Source organism: Orbilia oligospora, assembly GCF_000225545.1.
Source record: "Orbilia oligospora ATCC 24927 unplaced genomic scaffold scaffold00075, whole genome shotgun sequence".
NCBI classification, from domain to species: Eukaryota; Fungi; Ascomycota; class Orbiliomycetes; order Orbiliales; family Orbiliaceae; genus Orbilia; species Orbilia oligospora.
This window is the reverse complement of record NW_011645632.1, coordinates 223,676-239,406: the sequence shown is the minus strand read 5'-3', so window position 1 is coordinate 239,406 and position 15,731 is coordinate 223,676. Positions and strand designations below refer to the sequence as shown.

Here is a 15,731-nt window from a genome sequence, read left to right as displayed (position 1 = left end):
CATGTACTATTAAGTGGCACTAGACTTCCGCGCCGAGAGCCAGGGGGCCCGACGAACCGGGGCTAATCAACTGGTGGTTTCTTAATCGTGGGGCCGGGGGGCAAGGCCAAACGACGGGGATATTGGCACTTCGATACCTACCAACAGTTGCGGCGTCGACGGCTAATATTGGTCTTGGTATTATTTTTTCACAACGAAATGTGGTCTGCTTACTTTCAATAGTAGGAAGAATATAATCCGTATCTTGCAGATACGCAAGCTTTGAATAACCCGCCCAGTTATCGAAAGGCAAAATATGCAAGAAGATGTCTAGGTCCGGTAGTTAGTAGCACTCTATAATCCTTGAAGCCGGCTTTTCAACGTGAGAGATCCCTAAAACCCCGTCTTATCAACACTAAAGGAACAACCAAGCCCGGAGCGAGAACGTGCGTAGAGGCAAAAACGTGTTCCGCGAGGTATTTACCAAACTTTGGATATTTTGGATACCGAGGAATTAAGTCTGTTTCATTGAAACTTTCATATACGTACCGATAGAGCCGATTTGCTCTTGTCAATTTCTATTGTTCCGTCGGTTCTATGGTCAAGGTGTGCGGTCCAGAAAGAGGGTCCCGTCAATAGGGACAGGTTCGAATGGAAAGGCCAAGAGAAGTGGCGTTAGAAAAGTGCGGCTCCCCGGTCAATGGGTAATCGATTCAGCCAGCCCAGATCGATTCTGCGGAAGATACTCCAGTGGCTTCGGAGAACCGTAAGCTTCTTCCCGAAATGACGATTTCGAATAGTTGATTATGTTGATACTTAACTGAGGTCGGAACTCGGCCACGAAATTAAGGAGTTCGAGTTCGCGAAGCTGGGCTGCATAGAAATAAAATGCAACAAGGTCAACAAAACCAATGCTCACTAGTTGACTCCACCATGATCATGATCACCCTTTGAAGTCCTTTTTTTATTATCCGTAAGAAATAATCATTATATTTAATCATACATGACCTATAGTATACTATACATTACTCAACAATATCATGGCAGTTATGTTGCAGCGCATCCCTATGCCTGAGCCCGCACCTCCAAAATAGCCAAAACAAAATCTCGCAGATGATCTGCCCAGGGTATTTATTTTAATATATACCGCATTCCCTCATAAACTTGGTGCATCGCTGTCAGCACCCTAGCCGTCTACCAGCTGATTCGAGCACCGCATTGCGGTCAAAAAACTCATGATTACCCGCAAATCGAAGATAGCCGGATTTGTAGCACCTGCGATTCTTTACATACTTATTAAGCTTCAAAGCAAGACTTGGCTCTAACTAGCCTTTAAGAGTGTCATAGCCTGACTTCTCCCTAAAGTACCTTCCGAACTGATAAAACACAAACGGCACTGCCGTCAACACTACGGCGATAATGCCCAGCGCTGTTGTCGCCATACCGATTCCTAAGTTCGTATACATCTGTATAGCAAACAATGGGAACACGGCACCGAATCCGTAGCGCAGGAGGCCGTTCGCAGCCAAAGCACTAGCAGCGGCCATAAATTGGTATGTGTCGACTAGGTATGTAGCCGATGCGACTATGACAGGGTAAATAAGAGGTGTGGTTAGCAGATAGCCCCGCTTGTCCGGATATTTGCATTTTATTCCCTTTTCTTGATTTTAGAACAGAAATGTGGGTCTAGACTTGCAGCTTATCCGGGGTAAACGAAAAATGTATACAGAATACGTACGGAAAATAAGCATCATCGAGAATCCGAAGGGGATGATGGATAAAGTCGGGACTATCCAATGAATTGATGTTCGACATGTCCATGCAAACCTATGGTGGGCCACGTGGTTAGCAAACATGGGGTTGTTGATCTGCTATGTACCTTGCACATAGACGAGCTCGCCAGTGATCTTGGAAGTTTTTATTCTTACCAAAATAGTGATACGGGGAGAGCTAAGCTCCCCACCATGGCACTAATTAACCGTAGCTCGACAGGAGCCTTTTGACCGTTAGCGATAGCGTGCTCATATCTTCGCTTATAAATTGTACGGTCGATGACGCCAAAGGTCATGGAACCAAGGATGATCCCAATAACACTGCTGATGAAGATTAACCCGCTTTGTCGTCTGTCGAAATGGTATTGTGTACCGAATGAGTATGGGATCGCCGCGAAGAAGAGGAAGAGTACACCGAAGATGAAGGCGGTGTACAGCGATAGAGCGATGACGATGGGTTCAGTGAACAACATATGTACCGGGCGGAATAGAGTTATTAAAAGGACCTTCTTCATCGCCTCAGCACCACTAGGTTTTGGTGGGAGTTTCTGGCCGCGCTCGATGGCTCGCTTTTTGAGAATCGCGGGTTTGTACGTTTCCTTCATAAATGGGATGAACCAGAGGAACATGGGTCCGCCGACGAGGAGGACGAGCCACATGGTCCAGCGCCAAGTACGATGGTAGCTAATGAGGCCGCCGAAGACAGGTCCCAGGGAAGAACCTAGGAATGGAGACTAAGGGATATTAGTTTATGCTGGTCTCGTTCCTAGGTTTATGCCAGTAGTTAAGATCTCGGCCTTGGAATTTTGTCTTACCATAATGAAGAACATTGCCGCTAGCCCACCATCCTGCATTGAATAATTCAAGTTATTATTACTGCTTTCCACAGTACCAAGGATTGAATTTAAGGAAACAATGGTATCGTACCTTATGTGTATCCCAAATATCACCTATTGTTCCAGCGCCTACTGCAAGGGCAGGCGCACCCACGCATCCAGCAATCAATCTAAATATTTTTTAGAGCCTGTTGATTTTTTAAGCCAGAAAACCAAAAAAGCCTACCTGAAGATGCAAAGGGCCGTCACATTTGGTGCCAACCCCGATGCCATTGTGAACAGCAAAAAGAGTGCGAAACTGATAAGGTAGACATATTTTCTACCAAACATTTCACTCAATGGCGCTAGGGAACACCAAAATATGAAATCAGTACTGGTATCTAGGGACAATTCGTTAGTTCGTCACTTACCAGCAAGCATAGGCCCCAATGCGAATCCCAAAGTATGTGTAGTCAGTGGCACAAGTGCCACCTCGAACGAAACGTTAAATTCATCTTGAATCTGCTGTGTCGCCGTTGTATAAATCGGCGATGCTAAAGTACTACTCGAGTAAGTATCACAATTCACTATCGCCATATGTGAAAACATGAACGTTTTAACTTACACTACAAAACTAAAAAGTGCGGGCGGGATAGTTTGGAATACTCGATCACCAAATGCCCAATTCCTTGGATTCTTTTCGTCGTCCGGATGATCCCAATCAAGAGGTGCCGATGGGACATCTGCATCCAATGGCGGCATGCCAGACTCTTTTCTCTGTAACTCGATTTCTGCATCGACATCGACATCGTTTACTGGACGCTGTATCCCCAATTCGATACTGCTGGGATTGGCCGAGGAACCATATGGTTCCTTGGACTTCTGGGCGTCCTTGTCAAACATCGTGGCAAATCTACCAAATGGCAGAAATAGGACCAGTCAATAAAAAATTATTAAAAGGATCTGTACCACAAAAAGAAGTATGACCTAGTCCGAATGTTATCCACCGTTGCGGAAACAATTATGGAGGTTTTTTTTGGGAGGGCGGCTATCCAGCTACTTAAGTAAGCTCGAATCCAAACCTCTGGAAAAAGCTGCACGGGTGCGTCTACCAGCCTAAATCCTTGCTGCTAAAAAACCTAATTCACATATATAACAGCGATAACTCTCCATATAGCTAGTTAGATCGATACGACCGTAAGTTATCTATTAACGTAATTAATGTAATTAACAGATTACGAAAGGATCCTCATTGCGTGATGTGATTCAACAGACCACTTGATCAGATATTCATATTCTAAAAGATACCTAGGTGCATGCCTTTCCCTGCCGTTTAGCCGTGCATAATTCTCAGACACTCCTCCTGCAAGCCGGAGACCGATCATCTCCGTTTGCTATATGAGGCCGTGGTCATAGAATCCCTTCCATTGGTCCTAAAACGAACTGATCACATATAACGCTCAAAGATCTGGGGAAACGGGCGTTTCTGTCTCGGTTCAACCGACCAGTAACGTGACCAGCGGACCCCCCATCCAAGAACGCAAATTGCAACCCACACGGTTTGAACACCCCCCAAAACTTGTTCGCTGTGAACTATGAAAACCAGCACTCTCGGCTCAGCCGAATGGGTTGCTGCTTGAGGTTGGCGGCAGATCAGAAAGCCTCTTCGCTAAAATTCAAAGCTAGTGGTTCGGCCGGGGTAACTTTTGTCCCACAGGCCTATGTCGTTCGCACTTCGCAATTTTTGGGCGGCTTTCCCTTTCCATGTTATAACGTTTGATTAACGTTTTACCTCGGCATCGTCTAAATATCGTCTACATCTAGCATATGTAATTGTAAACATATCAGGAATTATTAATAATCAAAGATGGTGAGCTCGAGCTTGCAGCGCTTGGGGAGACTTTTGCGGAGAGTTTGAACCAACCTAAACCAACTTACAACATGAAACTGCGTTGAATTGCCAAGCCTTCAACTATTCCCCTATGTTGCTCGCCAAAAGCCAACAATGCAACAATGCACGCACGAATGCATGAATATTATTATCAATTGTAATTACCACCTTGCTTCGGAGTCGCGTCGACGGTCCGAGAAATCCAATCAATTGCTCCCGGTTCGGCATGCCATTGCAGTCGGTATCGGAAAACCGGCACCGGTAAAATCGGCATCGGTATCGGAGTGTACTCTCCCGACCGGACTGACCAAATCCTCCCCGTTCTCCCTTTTTCCAATTGAATAAATTTACGGCATACCGACAGGATCGACGGGTTCTTAGACCGAATGGCTCTCTTAACACCGCTTGACAGCCCCGCGGGCGCCGTCAGGTCGCTGTGCATTATCTATGTGATTCGGACTTTATCATTATTGCTTTTAGCCTGGTCTACGACTTTTTTGTTCCCGTCGTTTTCACCACTAGGGTATGATACCAGCTCGACGCACGTCACTGGGGATGGTAATCTTATTGGTGAAGATGGTTATATTACGACAAGTTTCGTTGAGAGGTTGGTTACTACGTTGACAAGGTGGGATGCAATCTATTTCACGAGTATAGTAAAGAACGGACATCGTTGGGAACAAGAGTGGGCGTTTGGGGTCGGACAGTCGTATTTGGTACATGGTATGCATTTCCCCCTCCTTCCCAACGGGAATTCGTTCTTTCTTGTCCACCTAGCCTTAAGTTTATTAATTTTATTTTATTTTTTTAAATAGGATTCCAATGGATCCTGAACCTTTTCGGAGACTTTGAGATGAGTCCTTCATCTCAGATTCTATTCCTCTCCGTCTGCTCATGTGGATCTCATCTTGTCTCTGCGGTCGTGCTTTACCACCTGACAACAGTTTTGTTCGAGACGGCTCGACCAAAGGGGGCTTCTACCCTTGGCAGTGGGGAAACCCCGAAGATAGTTGCATTTGTCGCTGCGACATTACATATTCTTTCACCCGCGGGCATATTTCTCATCGCACCGTACAATGAACCGGTATTTTCGGTTCTATCGTTTTTGGGATATTATCTCTACAGCTATGCGATCAAGAATACGGCTATTGACGGCCAGCACGGGTTGATTAACGAAGTCTTTTTGTTACTTTCGGGACTATTGTTTGGGGTTTCGGGGCTCTTTCGTTCGAATGGGATTATTAATGGGGTACTCTTTGTTTTTGAGGTTCTGCAGTCATTTTGGAGGTTGACGTCGGGGACAAATCCCGCGGCGAATATTCGGTTGTTCTTCGTCAGTGGGATTTCTGGGGCTTTAGTAGGAATACCGATGGTCTGGAGGCAGTATCAAGGATGGTCAGAGTACTGTACTACGGAATCTTCGATCCAGAGGGTATGGTGCTCGAAGACGTTACCATCCATCTACAGCTTTGTCCAGAGTCATTACTGGTAAGTCGATCTAAACTCCCAATTAGGCCTTAATCAATATCATGCTGATGCATTCTAATAGGGGCGTCGGCCTTTTAAAATACTGGACACCAGGGAACATCCCACTCTTCCTACTTGCGGCACCGACACTATACGTCCTATTCAGAACCTCACTGAACGTCATAAATGTCCAAACACCCATTTCAACCCGTCTTTATTCCCTAGACCTCAAATATACAAATAAGGACCTTCTATTCCGCTTGACGCTGCCACAACTTCTACTAGCAGTTTTGGCTGTTACGAATTACCACGTACAAATTATTGCTAGGTTGAGTAGCGGATTACCTATTTGGTACATCGTGGCAGCTGCGGCTCTCGTTCAAACGGCGACAACAGGAACCAAAGCATCTGAATCTAAAGAATCATCTAAATTAAACGAAGGTGGCAAAGCCACAGACGAAGCTTTGAGCGCTGAGGCGAGTTGGGTTCGACCTGCGGTACGGTTCTTTTTGGGATATCAGGTGGTACAGGCAGTGCTTTATGGTGGCTTCCTACCACCCGCATGAAAGAAGAATCTGGGGATTCGGATTCCGGGCATTTCATATCCTAAAACCCCTCACTTTCCAGACGAAGAACTAGTTTACGAGACCCATTTTTCGATTCACAGTCTATAATTACTACGCCACATGTGGCTTAAACGGTGGCTGTCCGCCGATCGACCCCCTCCGAAAAGGGAATACCCCTGCAACTCGTCACATCCTGTCAACACCAGACCAATGAACATCTTCGCTTCGTCTTCCTTTGACGTCAAGCGTGGTTCTAGACGCTGTTTTCGATAGTTTACGACATTTTGACACCATCTTCAATCCGGTCATCCATTTCCAGGTTTTTTGTTTTTTCGTTTAGCAATGTTGTCGATTTTAGGCGAAATGCCATACCTTCTTTCATACGCGGGATTCCGGAAAATTACCCTAAAAGCAGCCTTTTCCTAGCTTTATTGATTTCGATCGATTTCTTGCGATGAAAAATGCCCATTACATTCTTATTGCTTGGCTTTGCACATGGGAGGCAAAAGAATGACCTAGATACGATAGAGTGATGGCGACCCTTTCCTCACCCCTTCGAAAAGAAACTTTTTTCTTTTACTTAAACATGACATGTCAGACTTATAATGCGGTTTAATATGACTATCAACGCTCTAGGCCAAGTGCTAGAGCAATGCCTCTCTTTTTGGACAGTGACTTTTTGCCCAAAAGGAAGGAATTTATATAGTGAACCCTTTCCGCAAATGCAGTAGTCTAGAAGTAAAGAAAACGCATGACTTTTGGTTTCTTTAAGAGGATTTTATTCGGACCTCCCCGTTCTTCTTCTTTTTCATAATCTTGACGGTATATCGAGATATCTTATCGATTCGAAGAAAAATATATTATAGCAGAATAATTATAACATTTTGGGAATTAAAAGAGGATTAACTGGGAATATACACTACATACATGACAAAACAACGGTAAAAGCTCCAAGTTCGCAATGCGATTATTACTTTCCTCCCTGCTAGTACAAGTGGGATATGTCGCTTGTCATTCCATACAAAGAAGGCAAGAAGTCTCGTCGACAGATGTATGTTTAAGATGGGCGCACCAAGGTACGTATATAACCTTCCTTTTTTATACATTATCAACATTGGTATTTCAATACTTAGCTTCGAATGCTAATTAATACATGGCTATACAGCTACAATAGTAGACAGCACACTCTACATCTACGGCGGTAGATCTCGAAAGTCGTCACAACAGACAGAAAATACCTGGAGTATGTCCAGCCACTCCCTCCCATACGCAGTGTAATCATAACTAACAAAAAAATACAACAAAGACAACGACTTCCTCTCCCTCTCCCTCTCCAAAGACTTCAACATCGCCTCAACCCCCCTCACCGGCCTTCCAAAACCAAATGGTCCACCAGCAGTAGCCCTCGGATACCTCTGGCACGACTATTCATCACTATACCTCTACGGTGGCCAATACTCCGACACCCCACCCGTCGAACCCGATCCCTTCGAACTATGGAAATACTCAATCAAGGAATCAAAATGGTCCACCGACGCTTCCACAACAAACACACAACCGAAAATCGAAAGAGCAGCAGAAGGTGCGGGAGTAACAATTCCAAATAGGGATAACCCCAGAGGATACTACTTTGGCGGTCATCTAGATGGCTACACGACAAATGGGTGGAGTCAATCTACCCCCAGATTATATCTAACAAGTATGATCGAATACGATATGGGTTCATCTACTTGGACGAATCATACGGAAGAGGGGGCGAGTTTTCCGGAAAGAGCGGATGGGGTGGTGGTTTATATACCTTGGGGTGGGGATGGGATATTATTGGCGTTGGGTGGAGGGGATAATGTGACTTTTTCGCAGTTGAATGTTATTGATGTTTTTGATATAAAGAAGAGTAAATGGTATTTCTCCCAATCTCACCCCTCTTCTTTCTATACACACCGGATGGCAATAATGATACTAACATTCTGTACAAAAAAAGGACAAAACAAGCAACCACAGGTCCCACGCCGCAAATCCGCGTCAACGCCTGCGCGGTAGTCTTCTCCGCTCCAGATAACTCTTCCCATAACATCTACATGTACGGCGGTCAAAACCTACAACCAGCTGGCGAGCAAACACAATACGACGATATATGGATCTTAACAATACCATTATTCAAATGGATAAAAGTCGAGACGGACGGACAATCTAACCCGCCAGCTAGAGCGGGGCATACCTGTCATGCTTATAGAGGACAAATGTTAGTTGTGGGAGGGTTTGTGGGGAGTCAGTTGGTATAAAACATATCCATATTACTTTTATATAAGTCTTTTGGTTAGGGAAACTGACAGACGGAATATTATACAGAGCTGCGACACTGGAATCTACGTCTTCGACGCTTCAACCCTCCAATGGCAAACCACTTTCCACGGGGGTCCATTTACCTTCGGCGACTCCACAAATACCTACGACCCCTCCTCATCCGAACAACTCTACGCCGTCCCCGACATAATAATCTCCCAAATCGGCGGCTCAAACACTGGCGGCGCAACAGTCACCGCACCAGAAAAGACAGCAGTCCCAGATTCCCCACTCACAGGATCAAACCCAGAATACACCTATAAACCAGATAACACACCAATAATAACCGCAATTCCTGTAACCTCGACGATTACGGCTGATAATGGAGAGGTCATAACTACAGTAATAACGAGTGTTAGGACTACGACACCAACGGGTAATCCAAATCCTACAAATTCACCCGGCAATAATAATAGCGGTAATAAATCCACACCAGTTGGTATAATAGTCGGCTCAACGGTCGGTAGCGTGGCACTTGTCGTTTCTGTCTTACTCCTCTCGCTATTCTTATGGTATAAACGCCGAGTCAGGGATTTACAAAAATCTTACGAGGAAGATAGGGTTTCTCAGGGACTTGTGGGGAATAGACCCGTATCGATGGTTAGTTCTAATATTGGAGGAGGAGGTGGTGGTGGTGCGGGAGGAAGACATTATAATTATTCGGCAGTGATGGATGGGAGGAGTAAAGAAGATTTGATGGAAGGCGTTGAACCGACGTTTTGGGGGATGTTGTTACAGCCCAGGAGGAGTTTAAGGGTTGTTAATCATTGATGTTCTCCTTTATATTATACTTTTAGTATTTGGTATCTGTTGTTTAGCGGGTTAGTTGGTGTGTTCGTGGTTGTATTTTTATATATGTCTGTTGGTTTTGTTCTGAATTGGAACAGTATAGAGATGCTATGCAAGGAAATTCTCCCGGTTTGTATTTATTTCAAGCTATCGATATCGTTAATAACCCAGGCAGTTTGTATAGCTGCCTTTCATAGTATCGTATAATCCTTCAAATCGATATATAGATTCAGCACCCACAGCTAATATCCAAAATAAATAAAAGCATCAAATCACCCCAAACGCCCGTTAAGATCATAACCCCCCAAGAAAGCATTCAGATATACGCCAAAACCCCCTCGCAATGCCACAATAAAAACAATAAAAGCGCCCCTATCAATCCCACACGCCACCCTGTAGACCCCTCCCTCGTGCAATCCCCTCTTTAACCTCCCACTCAACCGTCTCCCTAACCCTCCCCATCCCCACAATAGCTCTCTCATAAGCTTCGAGATTAAGTACCCCCTTAACTTTAAATATCGAGATAGCGTCTAAAACCCCATCTTTTCGTTTATATCCAATAACATTGACCCACGTACCCTCTATTATCGGTGGTAGTGGGTTTAACGGTTCCGAGGAGGTGGTTCTGAGTGTTAAGTCGATCGATACTTGTAACGTATAATTCGGAGGGGTTGTAGGTATCTGTGGCTGCGGCGGTTGTGGCGGTAGAACTGTAAAAGCTGCCGATGTTGTCGTCGCTATAGGAGAAGGAGACGGAGGAGGTGGAGGAGTCGTAGGGATTGCGATTGCTGGTGGTTTAGGACGAGATAATGGGCGTCTGGTGTTCAGTCCGATGGAGTCTAAAGCTGATATCGCGGCTTTGGAGGCGGCGGGGAGGGGTTTTATAGGTGAGAGAGGTGGTGGGGAGGGTTGGACCAGGTGAACGATGTAGTTTCTGGTGGGGGTTATGGGAGGATTGGATGGTCGTTGTGGGGAGCCTTTTCCCTGGGGTGATGCCGGTGATACTGGAGTTTTGAGAATATTGCGGGTGATGCCATTTGTTGGAGGATTTGGTATTTTAGTATTACCCCCATTGGCCATCCTCTTCGAAGGACCCGTCCCTCGAGCCACGCCGGAACCGTTTATATGTCTCCTCTCTGGTAGGTTATTTCCACCCCTAACGGCCACTCGACTAGAGGAACCAATAGATTGCCGTGGAAAAATCCCCCTCCTCTCGGTTCCCGCCGTCTCCCCATAATTCACAAAATTCTCATTCCCTGAAATACCTGCAGCCGGCCGTTTCCGCGATCCTTGACCATTGCGAACATGTACCTGAGGTAACGGTACATCGATCGACGGACGATGATGAAGTGACATTATTCCCGTTTCCGGATCGTAGGATTGTATCCTAAACATATAGTGTATTAGTCTTTTTTTCTTTTATCTTGTGAAGAAGAGGGAAGGACGTACAATCCCAACACCTTAACTTTACAACCAACCGGTAAATAATGTACATTTTGAATAAAGTGTACCGGCGACGGGAACGGGGTGGTTGGCATCTAGAATATCTTCTCTCTCTCCTTCTACTCAATTTAACCTTCTTTTCGTAACGTTATAATCGAAGAATGAGATTGACGAGGAACCTGTAAAGCTAACAGAGAGTATATCGTATATCGTGAAATTAAGAAAGAAAAAGAAGTAGTAGTTGAATAACAGGAAGTGTGCATTTTTGACGTATTCGGGGACATCCAGACCGATCGTGAATGTTCGGTGGGCTATTCATTGAGCTAAGAAGGGAGGAGGTGGTGGAGGTTGTGGAGGTTGTGGAGGTTGTGTGTGACTCGGACGCGGGAGGCTTTTTTTTGGCAGTCAGCTGTTTGAGATTCGCGTGTGTGGGCGAAAACATAGCGCCTGGTCTTGTGACTTCGCTTTTCGGCTGCATTCAGCACTAAACCCGGTGTATGATAGAAGACAGGCACCAATCCCCATACTATGCATGTATTCCAGGCTTCATTCGACAGCAGTTTCAGGCACAATACATTATTATTTTTGTAGGAGATGCAATATCAAAAAGACAATTAACCGCCGTCCACCACACTGACCAGTTACCAACCTCATGAATATGATGCGGAAAGAAACCCTTTTAAGAGAAATACTAGAAAGCTTCGAAAGTAAAATGAAATCTAAGGAGATATAGAAATAATTATGTATAAATTTTGAAAATAAAAATAGAGAGGCCTCTAATACAACCGGAGAAAAGAAAAAGAGAAGCAATCCAAAGCGAGAAAACAAATAAGACCATGGCCAGCAAAACGGGGGGGAAGCAAAGAAGAACTCAAAGGAAACCAATTTTTTATACTACAGATTAACATTATCGTGTACCAAGTTTTTTTCCGCCACAAGATCAAGACAAGATCTTCCCCAAAGAAAAAAGAGTTTGAAAAAAAAAGACCAGAAAGTACAACGCTTGCTAAAAAGAGGTATGAAAGTCGACGGCGAGAGGATACAAAAAACAATTGTACAAGAAAGCGTGCGATATTTAAACAAAGGGGGCAAGAGAGAAAGGAGAAATCAAAAGGACTTTTTGTGTATCAGTCAGTCATTAATAAAGCGTCAAAAAAGGACGAAAAGTGAAGGAAGCAGAAGTATCAAAGGCGGTAGGAGTGGAGGGGCATTTCATATAGAGAAGTATTAGCATCACAGAGGGCTTGGATGTTACTCCAAACAATGATGGTTACAGCGACAATAAACTAGAAGATGTGAGAATTCTCATGGTATAGGGTTTCTCTAAACCAACGGTAGTCTCACTTCTTCAGAACGGGCCGGGCGTGTGTACGGATTTCCCACCCTAAAATCCCTTATTACAGAGACCTAGGAGGATCGTCGCTTCCAACGCCAGACCTTGGGCCCTCCGCAGCACCGCTGGGCGGGATGGGAACACCGCTTGTAGCAATAACGGGACCAGGATGATGATCATCTAGCTCGGTATCCGATATAGTAATAAGCGGAGTTCTAGTACCTGGTGAGTTTTCACCACCAGAATATGGATCCTCATCCTGAACAGCCTGAAGTTTCTTCATCTTCTCCTCTGCGCGGATTTGGCGGTACCACATTGTGGAGTACTTTCCTCTGAGGGCGAGGAGTTGGTCATGTGTGCCCACTTCTGCGACGCGGCCATTGGCTACGACGACGATTTGGTTGGCGTTCGTGATCGTGGAAAGGCGGTGGCTATATACATCCCGTTAGTGGATTATAGTGACATGTGTGAGGATTAATATGGACTTACGCAATGACAAGGGTAGTTCGGCCGGCAGTGAGTTCTCTCAAGGCGGATTGGATATGCTGTTCGGTCTCTGTGTCCAGTGACGCGGTAGCCTCATCCAAGAGAATGATCTTGGGGTTCTTGATGATAGTACGAGCGATTGCAACCTGTACTTTGTTAGCGAATTGTGTAAAATAAGTACGTAAAGAATGACGAATTTAGGTACGAACCCTCTGCTTCTCTCCACCCGACAAACGCAATCCTCTCTCTCCCACCTTGGTATTATACCCATCTGGGAAAGTAAGGATCTTCTCGTGAATACTGGCAGCCTGGCAAGCCCGATAAACATCTTGATCGGTAGCACTAGGATTGGCGTATTTCAGATTATACATCAAAGTCTCGTTGAACAAGACGGTATCCTGGGGCACGACACCAATCTGCTCTCTAAGACTCTCAATCGTAAAATCTCTCACATCTCGTCCGTCAATTTTAACAGATCCCATTGACGCATTATAAAACCTGAAAATAAGTCGCAAAATGGTGGTCTTTCCCCCACCGCTTTCACCGACAAATGCTGTTGTGGTGCCCGGGGCGGCTTCGAAGCTCAACCCGCGAAGAGCAGGTTTTCGCTCGTCGTAGGCAAAATGGACGTTTTCGAAAGTCAAGTGGCCATCTGTACGGCCCAGTCGCTTAGACTGTGGCTCATCGATAACCGTTGGCTTTTCTCGGAATAGCTCAAGCATTCTCTCGGAATTGATCATGGAGCTTTGAATGCTTCTGTAGAATGTGCCAAAGAAGTTAAGGGGTCCCTGAAGCTGTGCTAAGTAGGTCAAGAGTGTGACGAATTTACCAACGTCGGCTTGACCGGTCGTGACTTGGTATGCACTCAAGTAGCAGGCAGCGACAAGGCCCAAGGTAAACATGAGGTTCTGAGTCACATTCATGATGTTCAAAGATGTCAAGACACGGTATTCGGCGTGCTGGAAGCCTCTTACGGCCTCCCTGTACCGGTTGAACTCGTATGCTTCGGCGTTAAAGTATTTCACTGTCTCATACGCAATCATCGAGTCGTTCCTATATTTCAATTAGTCTCTCATTCCATTGTTTGAATGTCGTTCGGAGCGTGCTTACTTGACGGCATCTTCTTCTCGCGACTTGTTCACCATGGTTCGACGAATATCAGATCTCCAGCGGGCCATTCTCACAGTTACGTAAAGATAAGCCCCGGTGACAATGATAATAATCAAAGCATAGTACGCATCATAGTTTGTCAAGAAATAAACCACAGCGATACCCAGATCTAACAACATCGGAAGCACTTGGAATGTCACCATTTCCAAAAAGTTATTGATCGCCGCGCCTTTCGACAGGGCTGACAATACCTCGCCAGTCTTCTTTCCCAAATGGAAATCAAGCGAAAGAGAGTGGACGTGCTCGAAAGCAGCCTGGGAGATCGATCTGTAGGAGTATTGGCTGATTGGAACCCATAGGATGGATCTTATTCCACCCAAGAGACCCATGTTGCCTTGTAGGAAGCGGAAAATGAGGTAAAGGAAGATATCGAACCATGGAATTCGTCCTATTCAACTAGGTGTTAGCGCGGGGGCCCTCATACCAAAGAATCACACAGAATCCCCACAACTTACGTTCGTCGGCTTTGTCATTTCCAAGAATCGTAGTGATACGACCCAGTTGATCCGGAACCTTCACGTTAATCCATCTCTGGATCAGAACGATCAAGATACAAATCGCCATAACAAGCTGGAGCTTTCGATCCTTGCTTGGCCACAAATACGGAAACAGCATCTTATACCCTTTGAGATACTCCCACCACGAGCCTTCAGGATTCTTATCCCTACGAGCCCAACCTGGTTTCTTATTAACAGGAGCAGAGTTGCTATTACTAGCACCAGGCTGTGGTGTCGTAGCTCCATACTCAACATGGCTATCATCCGATCCCAATAGCGAAGAGGTCTCAGAGCTAGATCCACTATCGCTCTCTAGCTGGATTCGCTTTCGCTTCTCTCGAGCATAGAGTAGGAACCAAATCGTTACCATGCCAGCGAGCCACACGATTCTGAACCCGGCTACAGCAGCCAAAGCTACCTGCCATTTGTCCCATTCCGAAAATCGGGTGTGTAACGAGGAGTCTTCGATCAGGATTGTGATTTCGGCGCAGAGTATCATAAACCATGAGGTCGCATGTGGCATTACAGGGTAGTACCTGCTCTCCAATTGACTAGCGAGAAGAGTTATCGAGAGGAATATCAGTGAAGTCGTATATATCTTTTGTTGCCTACAAGTTAGCATGTGGCTAAAAAAACTTGTCTCTCATCGAGAGAAGCGCCATCGTGGAGTGATCAACTTACAACTGTGTCCTGACCAGCCCACCAGCCCTTTTTCGCCAGTGCGTGAAGAATTAAATTCGCAGCATCAAAGATCTACACATTTTTCATTAATCGGCCGATTTTCCTTTACTAGATTTTTTTGTAACAAAAAAAATTTGAAAAAAATTGAACAAACAAATATACTCACATATGAAAGAGTAAGGCCAACAAGCGCCCAATGGAACATAGACCTCGCAAAGGAGCTCAGAAGCGGCTTATTCGGCACTCTTTGAAGCTCGTGACCAGACGGTATGTTTGGTTTACTAATCGAGCTCTTGCGTCGTGCGAACAATATGGACTCCTTTGTAGGATCCACCGTTTCCGAGGTGTAAATCGACCATGTCGCCAGGAATATTATGAAGAAGAACAGGAGGAACACGGGAAACAAGTAATGCAGCGACGTCAACAACGTCGAAGACGTCGGTTTCTCGAGCAGGACCGGCATAATGGGCAATGTCGTTATTGGATTTGAAGCGGCCAT

General features: G+C 45.3%; 5 protein-coding genes across 5 annotated transcripts; 2 read left to right on the top strand and 3 right to left on the bottom strand.

Annotated features, from left to right (window-relative positions):
- Positions 1–1,304: 1,304 nt before the first annotated feature.
- On the bottom strand, positions 1,305–3,469 carry AOL_s00075g62 (uncharacterized protein; the record flags this gene model as incomplete). Its single annotated transcript, XM_011122373.1, has 8 exons — positions 1,305–1,564; positions 1,718–1,806; positions 1,908–2,485; positions 2,567–2,599; positions 2,679–2,757; positions 2,814–2,931; positions 2,998–3,128; positions 3,192–3,469. 8 exons carry the CDS (start codon positions 3,467–3,469, stop codon positions 1,305–1,307), a joined length of 1,566 nt encoding a protein of 521 aa, XP_011120675.1.
- A 1,374-nt stretch (positions 3,470–4,843) lies between these two features.
- AOL_s00075g61 (uncharacterized protein) lies at positions 4,844–6,490 on the top strand (the record flags this gene model as incomplete). The annotated part of the gene is made up of 3 exons (XM_011122372.1): positions 4,844–5,180; positions 5,273–5,945; positions 6,007–6,490. 3 exons carry the CDS (start codon positions 4,844–4,846, stop codon positions 6,488–6,490), a joined length of 1,494 nt encoding a protein of 497 aa, XP_011120674.1.
- Positions 6,491–7,451: 961 nt separating this feature from the next.
- AOL_s00075g60 (uncharacterized protein) lies at positions 7,452–9,604 on the top strand (the record flags this gene model as incomplete). Its single annotated transcript, XM_011122371.1, has 5 exons — positions 7,452–7,566; positions 7,656–7,733; positions 7,797–8,391; positions 8,472–8,766; positions 8,840–9,604. 5 exons carry the CDS (start codon positions 7,452–7,454, stop codon positions 9,602–9,604), a joined length of 1,848 nt encoding a protein of 615 aa, XP_011120673.1.
- A 393-nt stretch (positions 9,605–9,997) lies between these two features.
- AOL_s00075g59 (uncharacterized protein) lies at positions 9,998–10,978 on the bottom strand (the record flags this gene model as incomplete). The annotated part of the gene is made up of 1 exon (XM_011122370.1): positions 9,998–10,978. One exon carries the CDS (start codon positions 10,976–10,978, stop codon positions 9,998–10,000), a length of 981 nt encoding a protein of 326 aa, XP_011120672.1.
- Positions 10,979–12,462: 1,484 nt separating this feature from the next.
- AOL_s00075g58 (uncharacterized protein) lies at positions 12,463–15,731 on the bottom strand (the record flags this gene model as incomplete). The annotated part of the gene is made up of 7 exons (XM_011122369.1): positions 12,463–12,829; positions 12,888–13,030; positions 13,094–13,937; positions 13,995–14,442; positions 14,510–15,149; positions 15,233–15,304; positions 15,399–15,731. The coding sequence occupies 7 exons, from the start codon at positions 15,729–15,731 to the stop codon at positions 12,463–12,465; spliced, it is 2,847 nt and encodes a 948-aa protein (XP_011120671.1).